Genomic DNA, 24,050 nt, shown 5'->3' with positions numbered 1-24,050 from the left:
CATTTTTCGGTGCTGAGCGCGCCGCAGCCCCCCATTTTTTGGCTCAAATTTTGGGCAATGATTTCAAATATCGATAGAATCCCAGGAAATGGAATGGGCCTTGCAGAAATGCAAATAGTGGTGGGCACAGAGCATGCAGGTGCCGAAATTTTCCTTGTTTGCCACACATTTCGGCTTTCCGGTAGAGGGTGGAAGAAAGGTTTAGGGTTAGGCGCCACCAAGGGGGGGCCTGTTTCCACTACACGCAAATTGGATGCAGAATGGATGCATAAAAACTGACTCCAATCAATGCCTATGGGGAAATCTGCATCAGAAAAATCGCATTTAGTGGAACCAGGCCCATAGGCTTTCATTGGAGTCAGTTTTTTTGCATCCATTCTGCATCCAATCTGTAATAATAACAGGCCCTTAGGGTTAGGCACCACCAGGGAGGGTTAGGAACCACGGGAGGGGGGGGGGGGTTAGTGTGACAGTAGGTTTAGCCATAGTAAAATATTACTGATATCTTACTATCGGAATTCAGTAGTAAAATATCGCAAAACTTAGCATTATACCTCCCAACTTTTTGAGATAAGAAAGAGGGACACCTTAAGACACGCCCCTGCCACATCTTTAACCACGCCCCTACCACACCCCTCACCATGCATTTTGCAGAGTGTTCAGAATCAACATACAGTATGTAGGTTTGTCATTCAAACCACACTGCTTCTTTCAATAATCATTTAATATTTCTTCATTTTAACATTTGAAATTAAGAAATATATCAATTGAATTGATGGCAAGACATTAGGATTTAGTTAGTGTTAGGCCCCTCCCATGGAGGATTGACTTCTTCGCAGTGGGAGGGACGAGTACTTAATAGGTTGCATGCAAGCTGTTACAGGAAACCAACATCCTCCAGTGGTAGACAGGTCATGTGTATGCTCGGTGTGTATTATATCCCACAAGTGGGGCTTGCACTCTTTTGCAGGTAGGCACTTGCCTGTTTTTAAGTAGCGCTGTTCATTTCCTTGCTATGTACTAGGGTAAAAAATGGGTTTTACAGAGACCCGGCAAAACAAGTCTGAGTTAGTCCATGAGAAGGGTGTCATTACTGGGGTAGTAAAATTAGGAAGGACACACTAAGGGAGGGGGAGGCCCTGCTAAGGCTTACAATCTATAGGGTGAGGGGGGGGGGGGGGAAGACATAAGGTAGGACTGTGGAAAAGGTGTTTGACTGAGAGAGTTAGAGTGTGGTAGATATGTGGTAGGCCATTTTAAAGAAATGTGTTTTGAGAGCTTGCCTGAAGGTGTTGAAGGAAGGAGCGAGTCTGAGGAGGAGTGGAAGGGAGTTCCATAGGGTGGGGGCAGCTCTTGAGAAGTCTTGTAAGCGTGCATGGGAATGAGAAATGCGTGGGGAGGTCAGGCGGAGATCATTGGTGGACCGCAGGGGGCGGACAGGTATATATCTGTTGACGAGCTCAGAAATGTAGGTTGGGCAGGTCTTGTGCACAGATTTGTAGGTAAGGCACAAAACCTTAAAACTGATCCTGAAGCTGATAGGGGGGCAGTGTAGGGCTTTGCAGAGGGGAGAAGTGTAGGCAGAGCGGTGGGAAAGATGGATGAGTCTAGCTGCTGCATTCATGACTGATTGAAGGGGTTCAATGCGTTTTAAGGGGAGGCCAGATAGTAGGGCATTGCAGTAGTCAAGGCGGGAGATGATGAGGGCATGGATGAGAAGCTTGGTAGTTAAAGAGAAAATCCAACCTAGAATTGAACTTTATCCCAATCAGTAGCTGATACCCCCTTTTACATGAGAAATATAATGATTTTCACAAACAGACCATCAGGGGGCGCTGTATGACTGATTTTGTGCTGAAACCCCTCCCACAAGAAGCTCTGGGACTGCGGTACTTTTGGCAGTTTGTTGCAATGTAACAAGGTTCACAGACAGGAAATAGCTGTTTACAGCTGTCTCTAACAGCCAAAACAGCTAGGAGCAGCTACATAACCTGCCCACAGTAACAATGTCACCATGTAATACATGTCAGAATGTGAATCTGGGAGAGGAAAGATTTTACAATGAGCAAACACTGACTAAATCATTTATACATAATTATGGTAAAAAATGAAGCACTTTTTTTACTACATTATTTTCACTGGAGTTCCTCTTTAAACATTTTCTAGTAAAAAAAAAACATTTATCAACACAGATCTCTACATCAGACTTGAAAGAGGGACAAATGAAGATAGAGGGACAGAAAAATTTGGTTCCCAAAGAGGGACGGTCCTTCCAAAGTTGGACAGTTGGGAGCAGTATTAGCAATATTCTATTAGGGGCAAAGCTCTGCACCCTTTTTTCCTTGTCTTTTTTACATGTATGCATCCATCCCCCCCCCCCCCCCCCCCCCCACACACACACACACGTGACCATCAGACCATTGGGAAGAGCAGTTTCCAGTTATCCTGCAGTGGTCACTACTAAACTACAACACATTGGAAGCTATCACTGTTACTGATCATTTCTAGAGGGTAAAATGAACAAAGCTTTTGCTGCTTGTGTGCCAAATCCATTGTGAGCCAAACAGGAAGAAGATAGTAGCGGTTCTTGGCAGCACAGAGTTATTTACGGACGGGCAGATGTCCACAATGGTGCAGCCAAACAATGGAGTTTTGTGTTTGAGGCCGTCACACCAACTTGTTTGCATACATGACAATTTTACATAAAATAACAGTTGCTCATATTAATAGGAACTAACCAGGGTCGCAACCAGGGGTGCTGCTAGGTCCAGGCGAACAAAGCAGCTGCTTGGGGCCTAAACCCACAGCAGGGGCCTCCTGTGCTGCTGTGTCTGTGACTTGTATGGCCACCGCTGCCCAAATTAGCCACTGAGTACCGCTTTAGCCGTAATTTACATTATGGCCTATGGTGGTGCCCAAATTCCAGCCGCTGTGCCGAAATTGACTGTCTCCTCTGAACGTGAAATTCCATACCATTGGCACTGCTCCAATCCATACTGAACTCGGCTGCTCATCTCATTCATCTCTCTGCTCGCTCTTCCTCTGCTGCTCCTCTCTGTCAAGCGCTACATTGGCTGCCAGTTAACCAGAGGATCTCAATCAAGCTCTTAACACTAACCTACAAAGCTCACAACAATCTCTCTCCCCTGTGCATCTCCTCACTACTTTCTAGATACCAACCCAACCGCAATCTCAGATCTGCACACAACCTTCTATTATCCTCCTCTATAAGAACGTACTCACATTTACGTATACAAGATTTCTCACATGCTTCACCTCTCCTCTGGAATCCCCTGCCACATCACATACTTCACTCTCCAACCTTTGATGTCTTTAAACAAGCCCTCAAAATTCAGTTTTTCCAATAAGCATACGCGCTTCCTTAAAGGGAATGTTCAGGGAGGGAGAAAAAAAAAATCAAAATCCATATCCACTTACCTAGAACTTCCTCCAGCCCGTGGCAGGCAGGAGGTGCCCTCGCCGCCGCTCCGGAGGCTCCCGGTCGTCTCCGGTGGCCGACCCAACCTGGCCAGGCCGGTTGCCAGGTCGGGCTCTTCTGCGCTCCAACGACGGGCTCTTCTGCGCTCCACGCGGGCGCGCTGACGTCATCGGACGTCCTCCGGGCTGTACTGCGCAGGCGTAGAACTACTGCGCCTGCACAGTACAGCCCAGAGGACATCCGATGACGTCAGCGCGCCCCCGTGAGGCGCAGATTGGAGCGCAGTAGAGCCCGACCTGGCAGCCGGGCATGGCCAGGTCGGGTCGGCCACCGGTACGACCGGGAGCCTCTGGAGCGGCGGCGAGGGCACCTCCTGCCTGCCACGGGCTGGAGGAAGTTCCAGGTAAGTGGATATGGATTTTGATTTTTTTTTTTCTCCCTCCCTGAACCTTTCCTTTAAGCCATCCCCCTTTATCCTTTTGCCAAGTTGTACTCCTTACTAGATAACCTCAAAACACACGGCCTCTAGGTATGAGTATTGTACATTATCCCACCTCTTGTTCCCCCCATATTCCTTTAGATTGTAAGCTTGCAAGGGCAGGCCTCTCTCGCCCTTTTGTGCCTTGGAATTTGTTACTTATTTCATTCCTATTGCTTTTGTCACTGGAATGACCAATTCTGTATTTTGTACCAATTCTGTATTTGGTACTCTAGTGTATAGCTATGCCTTAATGTGAGCCAGGGGCATAGCAATAGCGGGTGCAGAGGTTGCAACCACATCGGGGCCCTTGGGCCAGAGGGGCCCCGAGAGGCACTCCCTCGACTTCAGTATTAGCTCTCTATTGGTCCTGTGCTCATAATAATCACTTCTATAGATGTTTTAAATAGTAGTAATCATTAACAAACTGCTCCCCATCCCCTTCTTGCACCTCTGACACTGTAGTTGCCATTGGCAGGTTTTGGTGCGCCGTATCAATTATTATGTTTAGAGTGCTTGGGGGGCCCCAATGTAAAACTCGCACTTGGGCCCACAGCTCCTTAGCTACGCCACTGATGTGAGCTATGACTATAACCTCTTTCCAGTGCTGGTGTATACCATTGTTTGCATTATTATGTACCCCATGTTTGTTTCTTACTTTGTACAGTGCCACGGAATATGTTGGCATTTTATAAATCCATAATAATCCTTGATGTTGGCCCATCCTTGTTCCTCTCCAGGCCATGTCCAAGCTGGGGCTGCGGCAGATCCACGGCGTCACCAGGATCACCATCCGGAAGTCCAAGAACATCTTATTCGTGATCACCAAGCCGGACGTGTTCAAGAGCCCAGCGTCAGACATCTACATCGTGTTTGGGGAAGCCAAGGTGACTCCGAGAGAACTTATCCTTTGCTTTAGAAACAGGGCAGGAATGGGAGACTGCATGAATGTGAATAGATGCTCCATAGAGCAGAATTGTGGCTGCAGATATTTACCATAAAGCAAGGGTCTCAAACTCAATTTACCTGGGGGCCGCAGGAGGCAAAGTCAGGATGAGGCTGGGCTGCATAAGGAATTTCACAATCGTGGCGCATCGCCACCTCTGCCCGCCCCTCTCACTCTTCCTTCACAGAGATGGGCGGGGAGAGGCGGCGATCCGTGCGGCGATTGACGTCAGGAGGGGCAGAGCTGAAGCTGAAAGCTTTGCCCCTTCCTGGAAATGCTGGCAGATTGCCCCCTCGGCGCTTTGGCTGCTCTGCAGCCCTCGTTTAGCGGCAGGAATGCGGCGGATTATTTGGGAGCACTGAAGCGAACTATAAGGAAGCTTTTGCTGGCGAGAGCCACAAAATATTGTATCGAGGGCCGCAAATGGCCCGCGGGCCGCGAGTTTGAGACCCCTGCCATAAAGTCAGGCAACCAATCCCAGTCCAGCCAAATCTGACCTTTGACTTGGACCTGCTTAGTTTTCTGGGTTAGTTTTATTTCAGGGGCGTTCTAAAGCCATCTCATCAAAGGCTGCCTGCATAGTTCTTAAAGGACTAAGCAAGAGGCATATGGAGGCTGCCATATTGATTTCCGTTTTTAGCAATACCAGTTTCCTGCTGATCCTCTGCCTCTAATACGGTACTTTCAGCCATAGCCCCTGAACAAGCATGCAGAAGATCAGGTGATTCTGACATTATCGTCAGATCTGACAAGATTCGCTGCATGCTTGTTTCTGGTGTGATTCAGACACCGCTGTAGCCAAACAGATCAGCAGGGCTGCCAGGCAACTGATATTGTTTAACAGGAAATACATATGGCAGCTTCCATATTCTCCTCACTACAGTTGACCTTTTAATGGAAATGGGGCAGAAAAAAAATGTTATACTTACCTAAGTAGAGGAAGCCTCTGGAAAATCCAGAAGCTTCCTGTGTCCTCCTAAGCCCACCGTTGCTACACACAGACCCTCTGAACAGATCCAAAATTAGCTTGTTGGATATGTTCTCATGGCCACGCCCCTTACCCCCATCCCTCATCCTTACCTGTGCATTAAAGAGGAGCTGTCAGCCATACTATCTCAGAAAAAAACACATATATAAGTAGATAAATACTTGCTCTACTTACATAACATATGTATTGTACTGTCCACATTTTGATTTTCGTGATTTTTCTACATTAAAAAAAAAGAGAAAATCCTTCTTAGCAGTTTCCATTTTAACTGTGGCTATTTTGAAGCCAATCCTGATGTCATTTCCTCCCTTACTCTCCTCTGCCTGATTGTGTATGTATTGCCCGTCCTCCACTATAGAAAGTGCATTGTCTCAGCATGAGAAATACTAGCCAATCAGAGAGGAACAGAGGTGTAGGAGGGGAAAACAGGAGGGAAAGAGGCTTAGTTAAGTCTGAGAGGAAGTAGAGAAGCAAGAAAGTACAACCCAGCATGCCCTGCAACTTACTTTTTGTGTACCAAATTATGTGTGTACCAAACAAGAGTCAGGTAAACTGGGGAATGATCATTTATCAACAAGAAAAGTAATAGTGATTTTAACGTTTGGATTACCTGGTTAGCATCCTTATTACTTATTGCCAGTTAAAAATAAAGAATGGATTTTTGATACTATGCCCAACAGTTACACTTTAAGTACAAGCTGTTCGTCCACTGCGCCATGCTACTGCCTAGGCACGGCCGTACTTGTGTAGGCGCAGTACAGATGCGCTTGTGCACGAAGGGAAGAGAGGCCACAAACTAAAACGGGTCCCAGTCAGCAGTGGTGGGATCTAGGATGCTTTTGTGAGCATTTTTGGAGCTTTAGCAATCGCCAGAGCTTTCAAAAACGCTTTGCTAATGTAAGTCTGTGGTGTTGAGCCCACAAGAGCAGTTGCAATTTGGGCTAATTGAAATTTTAGGACATGCAGCATTTTGTGAGCATTTGGGCTCTAATACAAGACCTAAATCAACGGAAAATGCACCTTAAAGCGCTTACACAAAGCGGCTGCAATATTGCTTTGCGACTTGTATTAGGTGAGGTCCCTGGCCTAACTACTCTTAGTTACATAAAATAACATTTGAAAGCATTCCCACGCATTCCCTGTGTGTAAAAACCTTTATTTTCATTGCAGAGAACAGGAGAAAGTTGCTCATCTCTCATCAGCAAAGGCAAATGTAATCATTGCCAGCTGAAGGAATGTCTCTTCACTCTGCCCCCCTCCCTCTGCTGAATAGACATCCCCTTGGCAACAGCTGAGTCCCTTCAGCAGAAAAGAAGGGGGGCAGAGTGAAGACACAGGCAGAGGGAGATTCTTGCCTTTGCCGATGACAACAGATAAGCAAGTTTCTCCTGCTCTCTGCAGTGGTAAAACAAAAAAAAAGGATTTTTTTTACATACAGGGAATACTTGGGAATGCTTTCAAATGTTGTTTTATCTTACTAAGAGTATTTACTGAAATTTTTGTTTTGAAAGTAAAATCACACTTTAAGGAATATGGCTAATGCAAGTTCACATCATGCTTCCAGAGCTAACTATACTAATGAGGCATGAGAATCTGGGGCTCTCTGTACACCAAACCTTGGACTGTCCTCACAGTTGTACAGACGCATCATTTGGCTGTTTTAGCTTCTCTAGAAAACCCAATGATAGCTGCAGGCTGGAGTGGAAAGGTCATTTTTTTTTATCAACATTTAGTTATAAAACGTCTGGTGTGTCAGCGGCAGAGGCCACGTCAGTCTTTAATGAAAGAGAAAATTAATTTAAAATAAAAGGAAGATGTGATGATTAATGCCTCTGAATTATGAAACGACTCGTCCATAAATTACACCTCATTTTCTTTCATGGAAGTAACATTTGTTTAATGAAGTCAGCGAGTAACCCTTGTACCTTACTGGAAGGTCAACATTAACCATGGATTATTTGTCTTCTCAAAAAGTTAAGGCAAATATTTTATGAGCATATATTAGAATTCAAATTTATTAAAAAAAATTTATATATTTTTTTAGAAGTATTAATTCATTTTCAATAAATATAGCCTTGCTAAAAAATGTTTTTGCACTTTTTTGCAAAACGAAAAAAAGGGATACATACTGCACCAATTTATAGCTCCTTATTTAACTCGCTCATAGTTTTTAGTTATTTTGACAGTACTTTTTCCACTTACTTTTGTTAGTTTTTAAGTTGAAATGTACTGAAAAGTTATTTTCAACTCAAGATGAAAAATTACCTCCTAGGAGAAACCTTTAAGAAAACCTGTAACGAGAAAAAGTTCCCCTGGGGGGTACTCACCTCGGGTGGGGGAAGCCTCCGGATCTGTGAGAAAACGCGGAAAAGCCGCCGCAAGTACTCAGAGTAAGGCGGCTTATTCCGCGTTCAACATGGCGGCTTGCGCGCAGGGACCTGCATTTACTGGCCTGACGGAACGCGGAGAAACAGCCGCATGCCCAGAGAACAGGGCGGCGGATTCCGCGTCCGACGCGGCGGTTTGTACGCATAGGCCTACTCCTGTCTGTACTGCTGAACGCGGAGAAAACGCCGCACGCTCAGACAGCGGTGTGGCGGATTCCGCATCCAAAACAGCAGAGGCATTGCAACACATGTCTGGTGTGGCTGGGACTGATAGTCCACACAGGTTCAGAAGGACGCGTGCGCGCGCGGAGAGGCAGAGCATTTATAACAGTCAGAGGGGTGTCAGCTGACCAGGCCGGTCAGCTGACAATTCTTCCAGTTTTCATTGGTCCAGCACTTAGGGGAGGCGCAGGAGAGCGCTGGTGTATATATACTGGGTGCTGGTCATTCCTCTGGCGTTGCGATCACTACGTGGTAGCACTCGGACCCTGTCAGTATCTGTGTTAGATTAGACCAGTTTCCAAGGTGTTGATGACCACGGAACTCACACCTTAGTCTAGGAATTGTTGATTTGTTATGCCCTTCTGCTTTCCTGACCATTCCTCTGATCTCTGATTTTGTACCTTGTCATTCTGATACTCTGTTGCTGAACTTGGCTAGTCTCTGGATTCTCCTCCCGTCTCCTGTCTCTGTACTGTATCTGTCCGTGTGTTAACGACCTGGCCTGCCCGACCTCGAGAACTATCTCTCCTGTTGAGAGATAGTTCACAGATCTGTCAGTGACACTCCCTCATTGGTGTCACTCATGTTCTGTCCTTCCTACTCCCGGCCTGACTCCTCCCTGCGGAGAGTTCAGACCAACGGAAGGAACTTGCTGCAGAGCAATACTCCTTATTGCTCTAGCCCCTGTCATTCAGGTACGATCCTCAAAGTATTTCTGTTGCACCAAAACACTCTCATCACTCAGGTGTTCAGAGGTTAGAGATATATCTGATTATCGGTGATTCTGCAGATCATCAATAATCGGGTATATTCTGCATTCTCGGTGATACTGCAGATCACTGGTAATCAGATCCTCTCTGTGTTACACCGATCGTTACAGGATCCTCTCGAGGCTTCCTCCGTCCTCCTGTGTCGCACGGGGGTCTCGCTGTGCTCCTTTGAACAGCGGGGATGCAAATATTTACCTTCCCGCCTCCATCGCAGGATCGTCTCTCTGTGCAGAGATAGGCGGAAATAGCCGATAGCTGTCGGGCAGCTCTACTGCGCAAGTTTCCTGCGCCTGCGCAGTAGAGCGCACCCAACAGAGATCGGCTATTTTTGTCTATTTCTGTGCTAAGAGCCGCAACAGCGCCCCCGCTGGAGCCAGGGAAGGTAAATAAATCTAGCTTGTCAGGCTTGTGGAGGGAGGATTCCGGGACAATCCGGGGGAGCCAGCGCTGGACTGCCTGCAGCTACAGGAGTGGGGGAAGCCTCATTGGGACCCTGAGGCTTCCCCCTCCCGAGGTAAGTTCCCCCCAGGGGACGTTTTTTTCAGTACAGGTCTCTTTAAAAGAAAAATGTAGTTGTCTAAGGGCCAAGGCTCATATACTACTATACTATACTATATTATGCTTTTCTCATGACAAGTTATTTTCAAACATATCAACAAAATTCTTAAGCCCCCACCATGCAAGAAAATATGTTTGATCTTGTTTTGCCTCCCTCTTAGCATTTTTTTTAAATGTGAAATGCTGAAAAGTAATTTTTTAGATGAGATAAAAAAATATCTCCTGGGTGAAAAAGTTTAACTAAATAAGGGCTATTTCCTATAAACTTTTCTCCTGCATGAGTGCAACTGGATGAACTTAATGCAAGGGTTTATAAACCAGTGGTTCATATATGCAAATGAGGCAGTTAAACAGCAGTCAAATTCAGCCGGCTTTCCTGAAAAGTAAACGGAAGCAAAAAAATAAAACTTGTATCTGGCTGTGCAAGCGATAAGCAAGAGGGCTGTCTGTCAAACTTCAATGCTAATAAATATTTATTTTTGTTGGAAGCTGAATAAACCAAATCTTACATCACACTGATATGGCTGCTGTGCACATTTCACAGTCAAAATGTAGCCCCTTTCAATTATGATACGAATATGAGAAACCAGGAAAGTTTGGTATACCACTACATAGTTATCTTTTGAGTTTTTTATCAGTTCAGGTTAGTGGCACGCCTGCATTTTGCTATTGTTGCCCAAAAACTTTCAAAAAATGACACTGAGCAGTTAAACTTCCATAGAAGTTCCGCAGCATTTTTTTAGGCAGCTTGGAGCCATCCGTGGGACAGCCATGATGTGCAGTTAATCAGAGCTGTGGGGAGACCCCTCACCTGGGGGAACAAATGGGACAGATTGGGGACCAGCCAGGCCAGGGAATCAATCGTACTTATTGTCAGAAACACATTTCTGAGATTTCTGTATGTCTCTCCTCCAGATCGAAGATCTCTCCCAGCAAGTTCACAAGGCTGCCGCAGAGAAGTTCAAGGTCCCCATGGAACATTCCCCGCTTATTACAGAGAGCGCTCCCACCCTGACCATCAAAGAGGAAAGTGAGGATGAGGAGGAGGTAAGAATGGGAAATGAGGGACCCCCTGAGTCTGGAACCTGATATGTGTGTAGTTAAAAAGTCACTCCGATCACAGAATCGAGTACTGCTTTCCATGTGGCCACTTGATATCCAATAGTCAGGGCCGGCCCGCCCATGAGGCGGGGTGAAACTTTTGCCTCAGGCGGCACTTCTGGGGGTGCGGCACCCGCCCGTCCATGTGTGTGGGGGGCCGCCCGAGCTGGAGGGGATAGCGGGCAGGAAGGGGGTATTGGGCCTAGCGGCGGGGAGGGGGGTCGGTCCCCCCCTCCCTCGCCTGGGTCCCCCGTCCTCCGCTCCCCTCCAGCTTTAAAAAGGTCCGTGCTGTGGCTGCAGCTATTCGTAAGAGGCAACGGGCGGGGATTACTCACCTCTTCCTCGTTCCAGGCCAGCGTGCGCTCCACTGACGTCACTTCCTGCTACAGGAAGTGACGTCAGTGGAGCGCACGCTGGCCTGGAACGAGGAAGAGGTGAGTAATCCCCGCCCGTTGCCTCTTACGAATAGCTGCAGCCACAGCACGGACCTTTTTAAAGCTGGAGGGGAGCGGAGGACGGGGGACCCAGGCGAGGGAGGGGGGGGTCCGACCCCCCTCCCCGCCGCTAGGCCCAATACCCCCTTCCTGCCCGCTATCCCCTCCAGCTCGGGCGGCCCCCCACAACAACGGCTTGGGGGGGGGGGGCGGCGGCGATTTCACTGAAAATTGCCTCAGGCGGCAAAAAGTCTAGGGCCGGGCCTGCCAATAGTGTTGTATTCATGAACTGAACAGGGGGGCAATTGTATATCTCTCCATGTGATCTGCAAATGACATGATGCAGGGTGCATAATAAATATGCACCTGATCAGTTTGGCACTGGGTAATTCGGTTCCAATAGTACAATATCAGTCATGTGCTCTTGCCAATATTGCACGGTCAGGTTGTTGTTTGTTTTATTTCTGCACTCCCAGACCCCTCCCCCTCGTAAATCGCTTCTTAACCCTATCATATCTAACTTTTGCCTATCCTGTTTCTTAGCACTAACCCTCACGAAACTATGCCTGTGCTAATAAACCTAAGTATTAGGCTGGATTCACAGTGGTCAGTTGCATAACGCATGCATAAAATGTGTGTGAACGGCAATGGACACTGACCATTATTTATTTATTTATCTATATATATAAAATCGTGTGTGTGTGTGCAAAACGGCTTGACCGATTTGAACGAAACTTGGTATGCAGATCCCTTACTACCTGGGATGATATGTTCTGGGGGTCTTGCGGCCCCCCTGCACACGTGGGCGGAGCTACAAACAGCAAATCAGATTTCACCTATTCAAGTCAATGGAAAAAAATGTTAAAGGCTGCCATCCTCACAGTAATCAAGCCAGAGTCCCCACACTTGGCACAGTTGGTCACTTGGTGACCGAGGTTACGAATCCAGGAAAAGTGGGCGGAGCATAAAACAGCCAATCAAATTTCAGCCATTCATTTTAAATGGGAAAATGTAAACTGCAGCCATTGTTAGATCGCTGGGTTCTCAAACTTGCCACAGTTGGTCACTGGGTGAATGCGATTAAGATTCAAAAAAGTGGGTGGAGCCTACAACAGCCAATCAAAATTCATCTATTGATTTTCAAGGGGAATATTTAAACTGCTACTATTCTTACACTTTTAATGGCAGAGGCTTCAAACTTGCAACAGTCAGTCAATGGGTGACTGGGGTCCAAATTCACTAAAGGGGTGGGGCCACAAACAGCCAATCAGATTTCCTTGCTGGATAAACTGCTTCCATTTACACATTTTTGATGCCGGGAACCTGAAAGCTCACAAACTTGGTCATTGAGTGACTGTGTGTCCAGGTTACAAAAAGTGGGCGGAGCCAAAAACAACATTTACTGGGAAAATATAAACTGCAGCTATTCTTACACTGTTAATGGCAGGGTTCTCAAACTTTGCACAGTTGGTCACTGGGTGAATGAGATTAAGATTTTGGAAGGTGGGTGGAGCCTACCACAGCCAATAAAAATTCACCTTTTGATTTTCAAAGGGAATATTTAAATTGCTGCCATTCTTATACTGTTAATAGCAGATGCCTCAAACCTGGTACAATTGGTCACTGGGTTACTGGGGTCCAAATTCAGAAAGGGGGCGGAGCCACGAACAGTCAGATTTGTTTATTTTTCAATGGGAATATACAAAGTATTGATACCAAGGACCCCAAAGCTGATAAACTTGATAATTGAGTGACTGTCAAGGTTAGAAAAAGTGGGCGGTGCCAACAACTAAATTTTTAACATGGCAGGGTTCCCAAACTTGACACAATTGGCCATTGGGTCACTGGGATGAATATTCAGAAATGTGGGTGGAGCCTACAACAGCCAATCAAAATTTACCTATTGATTTTCAAGGGAAATATTCACATTTCTACCATTTTTACACTGTTAATGGCAGAGGCCTCAAACCTGATACAGTCAGTCATTGGGTGACTGGGGTCCAAATTCACTAAAGGGGTGGAGCCGCAAACAGCCAATCAGATTTGTTAGATTGATTTCAGCCATTCTGTTATTGGCAGGGTTCTCAAACTGGGTGGGTGGGTGGGTGACACAGTTGGTCACTGGATGACTGGGACTAATATTCCGGAAAGTGGTTGGAGCCTACAGTAGCCAATCAAAATTCACCTTTTGATTTTCAAGGGGAATATTTACATTGCTGCCATTCTTAAACTCTTAATGGCAGAGGCCTAAAATCTGCTACAGTCAGTCACTGGGAGACAGGTTTAAATTCTGAAGGGAGCAGGCCAAAAACAGCCAATCAGATTCGTTTAATTTCAATGGTAAAATGCAACTTATTGATGCCAAGGACCCCAAAGCTCATAAAATTAGTCATTGAGTGGCTGTATGTCAAGATTACAAATAGTGGGTGGAGCCAAAAACAACTAACTTTTTTCATTGAAAAATATAAACTGCAGTTTTTCTTACACTGTTAATGGCAGGGTTCTCAAACTTGCACAGTTGGTCACTGGGTGACTAGGATTAATATTTGGAAAAGTAGGTGGAGCCTACAAGAGCCAATCAAAATTCACCTATTGATTTTCAAGGGGAATATTGAAACTACAGTAATTTCCTACACTGTTAATGGCAGAGGCCTCAAACCTGGTACAGTTGGTCGTTAAGTGTCTGGGGTTCAAATTCAGTAATGGGGTGGAGCCACAAATAGCCAGATTTCTTTTCTGGATAAACTGCTTCCAGTCACACAATTTTGATGCCAGGAACCCAAAAGCTCACAAACTTGGTCATTGAGTGACTGTGTGTCAAGGTTACAAAAAGTGGGTGGAATTCAAAACAGATTTTTCTGGGAAATTGCAAACTGCAGCCTTTCTTCACTGTTAATGGCAGGGTTCTCAAACTTAGCATAGCTGGTTACTGGGTGACTGGGATTAATATTCAGAAAAGTAGGTGGAGCCTAAAAATGCCAATCAAAAATTACATGTCGCTTTTCAAGGTGAATATTAAAATTGCTGCCATTTTTGCACTGTTAATGGCACAAGCCTCAAACCTGGTACAGTTGGTCATTGGGTCACTAGGGTTCAAATTCAGAAAAGGGGACAGAGCCACAAACAGTGAATCAGATTTGTTACATTTCATTGGAAAATACAAATTATTGATGCCAAGGACCCGAAAGCTCACAAACTTGGTCACTGAATGACTGTGTGTCCAGGTTACAAACAGTGGGCGGAGCCGAAAACAAATTTCACTGGGAAAATGTAAACTGCAGCCATTCTTACACTGTTTATGGCAGGGTTCCCAAACTTTGCCCAGATTAATATTCAGGGAAGTGGGTGGAGCCTATAATAGCCAATCAAAATTCACCTATTGATTTTCAAGGGGAATATTTTAATTGCTGCCATTTTTACACTGTTAATAGCAGAGGCCTCAATCCTGCTACAGTTGGTCATTGGGTGACTGGGGTTCAAATGCTGGAGTGGGGGTGAAGCCACAAACAGCCAATCTGATTTGTTAAATTTCTATTGGAATATACAAATTATTGATGCCAAGGACCCCGAAGCTCACAAACAAAGTGGGCGGAGCCAACACCAGTCAAATACATTCCCGGGCAATGCCGGGTCATCAGTGGGTGGAGACAAATACAAATTTCACTGGGAAAATGTAAACTGCAGCCATTCTTACACTGTTAATGGCAGGGTTCTTAAACTTTGCACAGTTGGTCACTGGGTGACTGGGATTAATATTCAGATAAGTGGGTGGAGCCTACAAAAGTGAATTCAACTTCACCTATTGCTTTTCTAGGGGAATATTTAATTGCTGCCATTCTTGCACTGTTAATGGCACAGGCCGCAAACCTGGTACAGTTGGTTATTGGGTGACTGGGGTTCAAATTCAGAAAAGGGGGTGGAGCCACAAACAGCTAATCAGATTTTTTTCATTTCAATGCAAATTATTGATACCAAAGACTGCAAAGCTCACAAACTTGGTCATTGAGTAATTGTGTGTTAGGGTTATAAAATGTAGGTGGCGCCAACACCAGCCAAATGCATACCCGGGCAACGCCGGGCAATCAGCTAGTCTATATATATATATAAAATCGTGTGTGTGTGTGTGTGTGTGTGTGTGTGTATGTGCCGCGATCACTCGAAAACGGCTTGACCGATTTGAACGCAACTTGGTATACAGATCCCTTACTACCTGGGATGATATGTTCTGGGGGTCTCGCGGCCCCCCTGCACACGTGGGCGGAGCTACAAACAGCAAATCAGATTTCACCTATTCAAGTCAATGGAAAAAATGTTAAAGGCTGCCATTCTCACAGTAATCAAGCCACAGTCCCCACACTTGGCACAGTTGGTCACTTGGTGACCGAGGTTACGAATCCAGGATAAGTGGGAGGAGCATAACACAGCCAATCAAATTTCAGCCATTCATTTTAAATGGGAAAATGTAAACTGCAGCCATTCTTAGACTGTTAATCGCAGGGTTCTCAAACTTGCCACAGTTGGTCACTGGGTGAATGTGATTAAGATTCAAGAAAGTGGGTGCAGCCTACAACAGCCAATCAAAATTCACCTATTGATTTTCAAGGGGAATATTTAAACTGCTGCCATTCTTACACTGTTAATGGCAGAGGCTTCAAACTTGCTACAGTTGGTCATTGGGTGACTGGGGTCCAAATTCACTAAAGGGGCGGGGCCACCTACAGCCAATCAGATTTCCTTGGTGAATAAACTGCTTCCATTCACACATTTTTGATGCCAGGAACCTGAAAGCTCACAAACTTGGTCACTGAGTGACTGTGTGTCCAGGTTACAAAAAGTGGGCGGAGCTAAAAACAAATTTCACTGGAAAATATAAACTGCAGCCATTCTTACACTGTTAATGGCAGGGCTCTCAAACTTTGCACAGTTGGTCACTGGGTGAATGATATTAAGATTTTGGAAGGTGGACAAAGCCTACAACAGCCAATAAAAATTCACCTTTTGATTTTCAAAGGGAATATTTAAGCTGCTACCATTCTTATACTGTTAATAGCAAATGCCTCAAACCTGATACAGTCAGTCATTGGGTGATTAGGGTTCAAATTCAGAAAGGGGGCAGAGCCACAAACAGCCATATTTGTTTATTTTTCAATGGGAATATACAAAGTATTGATACCAAGGACCCCAAAGCTGATAAACTTGATAACTGAGTGACTGTATGTCAAAGTTAGAAAAAGTGGCTGGTGCCAACAACTAAATTTTTAACATGGCAGGGTTCCCAAACTTTACACAATTAGCCACTGGGATGAATATTCAGAAATGTAGGTGGAGCCTACAACAGCCAATCAAAATTGACCTATTGATTTTCAAGGGGAATATTTACATTGCTCCCATTCTTACACTGTTAATGGCAGAGGCCTCAAACCTGATACAGTCAGTCATTGGGTGACTGGGGTCCAAATTCACTAAAGGGGTGGAGCCACAAACAGCCAATCAGATTTGTTAGATTGATTTCAGCCATTCTCTTATTGGCAGGGTTCTCAAACGTGACACAGTTGGCCACTAGGTGACTGGGACTAATATTCAGAAAAGTGGGTGGAGCCTACAGCAGCCAATCAAAATTCACCTTTTGATTTTCAAGGGGAATATTTACAATTCTGCCATTCATACACTCTTAATGGCAGAGGCCTCAAATCTGGTACAGTCAGTCACTGGGAGACTGGGGTTTAAATTCTGAAGGGAGCGGGCCAAATACAGCCAATCAGATTTGTTTAATTTCAATGGTAAAATGCAACTTATTTAAGCCAAGGACCCCAAAGCTCATAAACTTGGTCATTGAGTGACTGTATGTTAAGGTTAAAAATAGTGAGCGGAGCCAAAAACAACTAACTTTTTACATTGGAAAATATAAACTGCAGCTTTTCTTACACTGTTAATGGCAGGGTTCTCAAACTTCACACAGTTGGTCACTGGGTGACTGAGATTAATATTCGGAAAAGTAGGTGGAGCCTACAAGAGCCAATCAAAATTCACCTATTGATTTTCAAGGGGAATATTGAAACTGCAGCCATTCTTACACTGTTAATGGCAGAGGCCTCAAACCTGCTACAGTCGGTCGTTAAGTGTCTGGGGTTCAAATTCAGTAAAGGGGCAGAGCCAAACACTGTAAATCAGATTTCTTTGCTGGATAAACTGCTTCCATTAGCAGAATTTTGATGCCAGGAACCCAAAAGCTCACAAACTTGATCATTGACTGACTGTGTGTCAAGGTTACAAAAACTGGGTGGAGTTAAAAACAGATTTTTCTGGGAAATTGTAAACTGCAGCCCAGATTAATATTCAGAGAAGTGGGTGGAGCCTATAATAGCCAATCAAAATTCACCTGTTGATTTTCAAGGGGAATATTTAAATTGCTGCCATTTTTACACTGCTAATAGCAGATGCTTCAAACCTGCTACAGTTGGTCATTGGGTGACTGGGGTTCAAATGCTGGAGAGGGGGTGAAGCCACAAACAGCCAAGCTGATTTGTTTCATTTCATGGGAATATACAAATTGATGCCAATGACCCCAAAGCTCACAAACTTGGTCATTGAGTGTTTGTGCGTTAGGGTTAGAAAGTGGGCGGAGCCAACACCAGTCAAATATATACACAGGCAACGCCGGGTCATCAGTGGGTGGAGACAAATACAAATTTCCCTGGGAAAATGTAAACTGCAGCCATTCTTACACTGTTAATGGCAGGGTTCTCAAACTTTGCACAGTTGGTCACTGGGTGACTGGGATTAATATTCAGAAAAGTGGGTGGAGCCTACAAAAGTGAATCAAACTTCACCTATTGCTTTTCAAGGGGAATATTTAATTGCTACCATTCTTACACTGTTAATGGCACAGGCCTCAAACCTAGTACAGTTGGTCATTGGGTGACTTGGGTTCAAATTCAGAAATGGGTGTGGCGCCACAAACAGCCAATCAGATTTTTTTAATTTCAATGCAAATTATTGATACCAAAGACTGTAAAGCTCACAAACTTGGTCATTGAGTAATTGTGTATTAGGGCTAGAAAAAATGGGCGGAGCCAACACCAGCCAAATACATACCCGGGCAACGCCGGGCAATCAGCTAGTTGTATATATAAAACAACAACATATTACGCAGCGCTGGACATTAGTTAAAGTTACAGACAATATTTAGGGGTGACATACAGCAATAGGACAATACAGGAATACATGCAATCCAGATCACACAGCACAGTATGAGTACAAGGTAATGCTTAGTCAGTCACTGGATGGAGCATGGAGATTAGGCAAGTTGAGTTCACTCAGATCCATAGCATGTGTGTACGGTAATGGAGGTGCGTGATCAGGTAAGAGGCACAAGGAGGAGGACCCCGCCTGAAGGCTTACAGTCTAGAGGGAGAAGTAGGAACGCAAAAGGTAGGGGACCAGAGTTCAGCTGCGGGTTTAGAGCACCAGTGGAGGGAGGGAGGCCAGAGTGAAAAGGTGAGTTTTGAGGGCCTTCTTGAAGATGTTGGAGGAGGAAGCCCAAATGGGAGGAGGTAGGGAGTTCCATAGTATTGGAACAGCTCTTGAGAAATCCTGGAGGTGTGCATGGGATTGGGTGATGCGGGGGTCAGTCAGGCAAAGTTCATTGGAGAAGCGGAGTGAGCGGCTAGGTGTGTACCTCTAGGTAAGATTGGAAATGTAGATTGGGCAGATTTTGTGGACAGATTTGTAGGCCAGGCACAGCATCTTGAATCCATGGACTTTAATACAAAGCCTGCATGCAGCTAGTTAGAATAACACGGTCAGTTACAATGCAGTACTGTGAATGGCCCCTTAGAATTGTATGGTCAGTGAGTTGACATGCAGAATTATCCTACAACACAACTGAGCACTGTCAGCATGGCCTTAACCACTATCTGACCGCCCATAGGTGGGAAAATTGCATGGTGTGGGTATAAGCTGTCACAGCAATAAATTGTGAAATCATTTACTGTATATACTCGCGTATAAGCCTAATGTTTCAGCACAAAAACTGTGCAGAAAAGTTACCCCCCTCGGCTTATATGCGAGTCAGTGGAGCAGAATGGATGGTGGAGCAGGTTTTACTGGCAGAGGAGAGTAAAGATCGTGCACTAGTGATCCTGCTCTTGCCAGCTGGCTCCCTGCTGTGTCCGTGCCCCCCATCCCCTGCAACATGGTGTGCAGAGTGCGCTGCTCAATACTACCTGTGTGCCCCGGCTTGTGGAGCGGAGCGTGCAAGCAATGCGTCAGCGGTGCAATGATTGGGGATTCTTCCTGTGTGGCATTCGCTGTCTCCTATCTATGACCCCATCTAGTGGCGCCTTGAGACACAACTATCATCCTTGTGGCACATCTGGCTATGGGGAGGGGGGGCTGACTTGTACTGGCAGCACATCAGGCTACTGTGAAGGGGGCTATACTGGGGAAGGGGCTTATGTGCGAGTCAATCACTTTTTCCCAGTTTCAAAGGGAAAAGTGGGTACCTCGGCTTATACGCTGGTCAGCTTATATGCAAGTATATACGGTGCAGTCCTTTAACCACTTGCCAACCGCGCACTCATACCGCGCGTCGGCAAAGTGGCAGCTGCAGGACCAACGACACAGATCTGCGTCGCCGGCTGCAGGCTAATTAATCAGGAAGCAGCCGCTCAAGTGGCTGCTTCCTGTCAATTCACGGCGGGGGGCTCCGTGAATAGCCTGCGGGCCACCGATCGCGGCTCGCAGGCTAAATGTAAACACAAGGGGAAATAATCCACTTTGTTTACATTTGTACAACGCTGCTAACAGTAGCAGCGTTGTACTGGATCAGCGATCCCCGGCCAATCAGCGGCCGGGGATCGCTGTCACATGACAGCGGGGAGCCTGCTAGAGGCTGCACAGGACAGATCCGTTCCTGTGCAGCCTCGGATCTCCGGGGCAGGGAGGGAGGAGAGGGGGAATCCTGCGGTGGAGGGGGCTTTGAGGTCCCCCCCCCCCGCCAGCCACATGCAGGCAGGAGCGATCAGACCCCCACAGCACATCATCCCCCTAGTGGGGAAAAAAGGGGGCGATCTGGTCGCTCTGCCTGGTGTTTGATCTGTGCTGGGGGCTGTAAAACCCACCCAGCACAGATCAGCAAATACAGCACTGGTCCTTAAGGGGGGGGGGGGGGGGGTAAAGGCTGGGTCATCAAGTGGTTAAACATGTTTATCAGTGATGAGTGAAAATGCCGATATTCTTCTTGCATTCATTTTCACAAAAATAATGTTAAATTTGACTTTCGAGCAAAAATGCCATCGAAAATCATTTTGTAATGTTCGTAATCTTTGTTCTCGAAATCGAAATGTCATTTTTCGATGTGAAAATGAGTTTGGCTAAAATTTGCAAGCAACACTGATGGTTATAGCAGATTTTCAGCAAGAGTGGAAATTCACTGTAAAAGATCTACATGCATTATTAGGTTGCTGTATTTCAGGCTGGCCACGCAGAGAGCTGTACAGTCTCACTTCTGTTGCTGAAGATAGATTTTATCTGACACACTCCTCCTCCATCCCTGAGTCACAGATACCCCTGATCCTTGTCCGATTATCTCTCTCTACAGGTGGATGAGACGGGACTGGAAGTGAGAGACATCGAGCTGGTGATGGCGCAGGCCAACGTATCTCGGCCTAAAGCGGTGCGGGCGCTCAGGCACAACAACAACGACATTGTAAATGCCATCATGGTAAGCGCTCTGCCCCACGGCAATCTGGGTAAAATTTCACTAGACCTTTCAAAAGCTGAACTACCACAGAGGACCAACAGGGGCAGCAGTGTACGCGGGCGGTCTGGCAGGGTTTAGTACAAGCAGGCAATTGTGCGCTACACTTATTATACAAAAACCATGCATGACAGGGCTGTGAGGACGGATTCATCTATCTCAATGCACTGCACTGGTGGGTGTTTGGTGGGCACTCAACATGCGTCAGAGAAAACTGACCCCAGTCAGATGCTAATCATTTCAAAATGTTATGTTAATTTAACCTCCCTGGCAGTTAATTGTTTTTGCCACATGGGCAAAAATCCTATTTTTTTTTATTTTATTTTTTTTGTTTCATGTAAAGCTACCAGAGTGGTAGCTACATGAAACACCACTAGAGGGCGCATGTGTCCCTCTAGTGCGATCGTCGCCGGCACTAATAGCAAACAGGGGAGCGCGTATATAACGCGTTCCCCTGTTTGGCTTCTCCTGTCGCCATGGCGACGATCGGGATGACGTCATGGACGTCAGCCGACGTCCTGACGTCAGGCGCATCCGATCCGGCCCATAGCGCTGCCCGGAACTCATTGGTCCGGGCAGCGCAGGGCTCTGGCGGGGGGCCCTCTTTCGCCGCTGCGTGCGGCCGATCGCCGCAGAGCGGCGGCGATCAAGCTGTGCGCACGGCTAGCAAAGTGCTGGCTGCGCGCACAGCACTTTGAATGGGGCGAATCGCCCCAGTACAGCCTGAGAAATCCTCCTGCGCGGCATAACCCGAGCTCAGCTCGGGCTTACCGCCAGGGAGGTTAAAACATGCAAATCCAAAGCGCTATACACAGTAGCAGCTCCAGCTTCAAATTTTTAGGGGGGCACAATGGTTGGCTAGTCGGGCCCATTAGGGTGATCAAAATTGAAGTTTGTATGGCAAGCTTTAGATATTTTTTGCCTCAATTGATACAATTAAGGCTAACTAGTAATGATAGGAACAAAATATAAACATCACAAACAGGATTCAAGATTTTTTTTGAGCAGAGCAGATTGTCCAAATGATGGTGCTATTATTGAAGAGAAGTTACCTATAGATGTACTTGGCTAGTGTGCTGGCATGCTTTAATCCTTACTTGCTCCTGCGTGGTCAGACCACAGACAAATTATTCCAGCCCCATCCTGTGTCTGATGACTGTACAAGTAAGGGGAGGGGGAAGAGGCGGTGCGAGAGAAACACTGTGCGTGTAATTCCTTACCTTAGTAGCTAAGCATTGCTGGAGACTAGAGCTTGTATTTTACAGACAGGAAGTTTTGAATCAAGATAATAGCATTTATTGGCTAATTTAAAAGAAAAAAAGGAAGCTTTCAGCTTTTAAGCATTCTGCACACTGATAATGTTAAAATCAGAAGGAAGGTAAAGAGATTTTTTTTGTAAATATAAGTGTCGTCCAGAAACATTAATTACAAGGGATCTTGAAAGGATTGTAAGATATTTCTGGCAAATAGATAAGACACTTGGCTTAACCCCTACGTAGACTCAGGCCAATATGGAGGGTTTTTTTTACAGACTCTATCCTACTGGAGCCTGGAAACAGTTAAGCGTTTGTTACTGAGAGTGGGGCACTGAGGGGGAACAGTGATTCCCGGGGGGGGGGGGGGGGGGGCAGTGCTTTAGCGTGCCCCAGTGTAGCTCCACCACTGACTGTACAATTGTCAGCAGTACATTGCACGGTGCATCAAAACACCTGAAAAACGTGCTTGAAACTGCTGAAAAGAACCTCTACAGATAGCACTAGCGCGAGGCCTCCCTCCCATTTAACAGACAGTCTCCAGCACGAGCGCTGTAAAAACAGCGCAGGAGATTTGGGCGCAGCCGGCGCCACCATAGACCAGAATAGAAATTACAGCTATAGCAGCGATCAGTGAGTGGTTTGGGCACCGTCAGATGATGGAGCACAAATCACTACAATAACACTGTAATTTGGCCACTAGCAATAGCTAGAGGCGGAATTGCATCTTTCCCCCACTATCTATGGCAGCCTGGAGGGGGAATAGTAATTAACGCCACCGGGACTAGTGCAGGAGCAAGGTGATCTGTTCATCGGCTTTCCCCTGCGCCCAAATCTCCCGAATGCTGTTATAGGTACACCTCCAGCATGCAAGCAGTGCTGGGCTTTCTTTGTAAGAATATCCAGCAATTGCTTTTTTTACCCTCTAAAGACCCGTATTACCATTATAATGCCATATTAACCATATGTAGGCCAGGCCCCGGGGTGGAGTCAGGTTTGAATAATTGTCTCCTCTGACAGGTGAAGTTTGGAAGGGTTTGAGCGTTAGCTCCTGTGGTTACTGACTCTTATCTCTGCTTGTGTTCTGCAGGAACTGACAATGTAACTGCTGGTCAGACTGGATCCCCCTCCTCCAACCAAGCCCCGGACCCCCCGGAATATCCGAGTCTCCTCCTGCCTACTCTGTATAGTGCACAGCCAATCATTAACTTACTACCGCTTTGTATTAGACTCGCCTATATTCCGACTAAGATGCACCAACAATGCTGCTCAATAAATTGCGCTGATACATCCATCCCGTGCTCTGTCATTTCTGGGGCGGTCCCAGTGGGCGTGTCCTCCTGCAGTGATCAGTGCTGGAGTCAGGTCTAGGATATCACTATGGGTCCTGTCATTTCTGGGGCGGTCCCAGTGGGCGTGTCCTCCTGCAGTGATCAGTGCTGGAGTCAGGTCTAGGATATCACTATGGGTCCTGTCATTTCTGGGGCGGTCCCAGTGGGCGTGTCCTCCTGCAGTGATCAGTGATGGAGTAAGGTCTAGGATATCACTATGGGTCCTGTCATTTCTGGGGCGGTCCCAGTGGGCGTGTCCTCCTGCAGTGATCAGTGCTGGAGTCGGGTCTAGGATATCACTATGGGTCCTGTCATTTCTGGGGCGGTCCCCCCTTGAGGTCACTGAAGTCTAACTCGATTTGCTGCATGCTTGTTTCGGGTGT

General features: G+C 46.2%; 1 protein-coding gene across 2 annotated transcripts in view; it reads left to right on the top strand.

Moving 5' to 3' along the window:
- The window catches only part of LOC137518028 (NAC-alpha domain-containing protein 1-like), a 64,330-nt gene extending 40,700 nt beyond the window's left edge, over positions 1-23,630 (top strand). For both annotated transcript variants that reach the window (XM_068235203.1, XM_068235202.1), the window contains exons 6-9: positions 4,658-4,804; positions 10,704-10,835; positions 20,925-21,047; positions 23,427-23,630. In XM_068235203.1, the coding sequence (XP_068091304.1) occupies positions 4,658-4,804; positions 10,704-10,835; positions 20,925-21,047; positions 23,427-23,441 (417 nt within the window). In that variant the 3' untranslated portion in view covers positions 23,442-23,630. The remainder of the gene's footprint in view (positions 1-4,657; positions 4,805-10,703; positions 10,836-20,924; positions 21,048-23,426) is intronic.
- The last annotated feature ends 420 nt before the right edge of the window (positions 23,631-24,050 follow it).

The sequence above is a fragment of the Hyperolius riggenbachi genome, chromosome 5 (assembly GCF_040937935.1).
Source record: "Hyperolius riggenbachi isolate aHypRig1 chromosome 5, aHypRig1.pri, whole genome shotgun sequence".
In the NCBI taxonomy this organism is placed as follows: domain Eukaryota; kingdom Metazoa; phylum Chordata; class Amphibia; order Anura; family Hyperoliidae; genus Hyperolius; species Hyperolius riggenbachi.
This window is presented reverse-complemented; position numbering and strand designations above follow the sequence as displayed.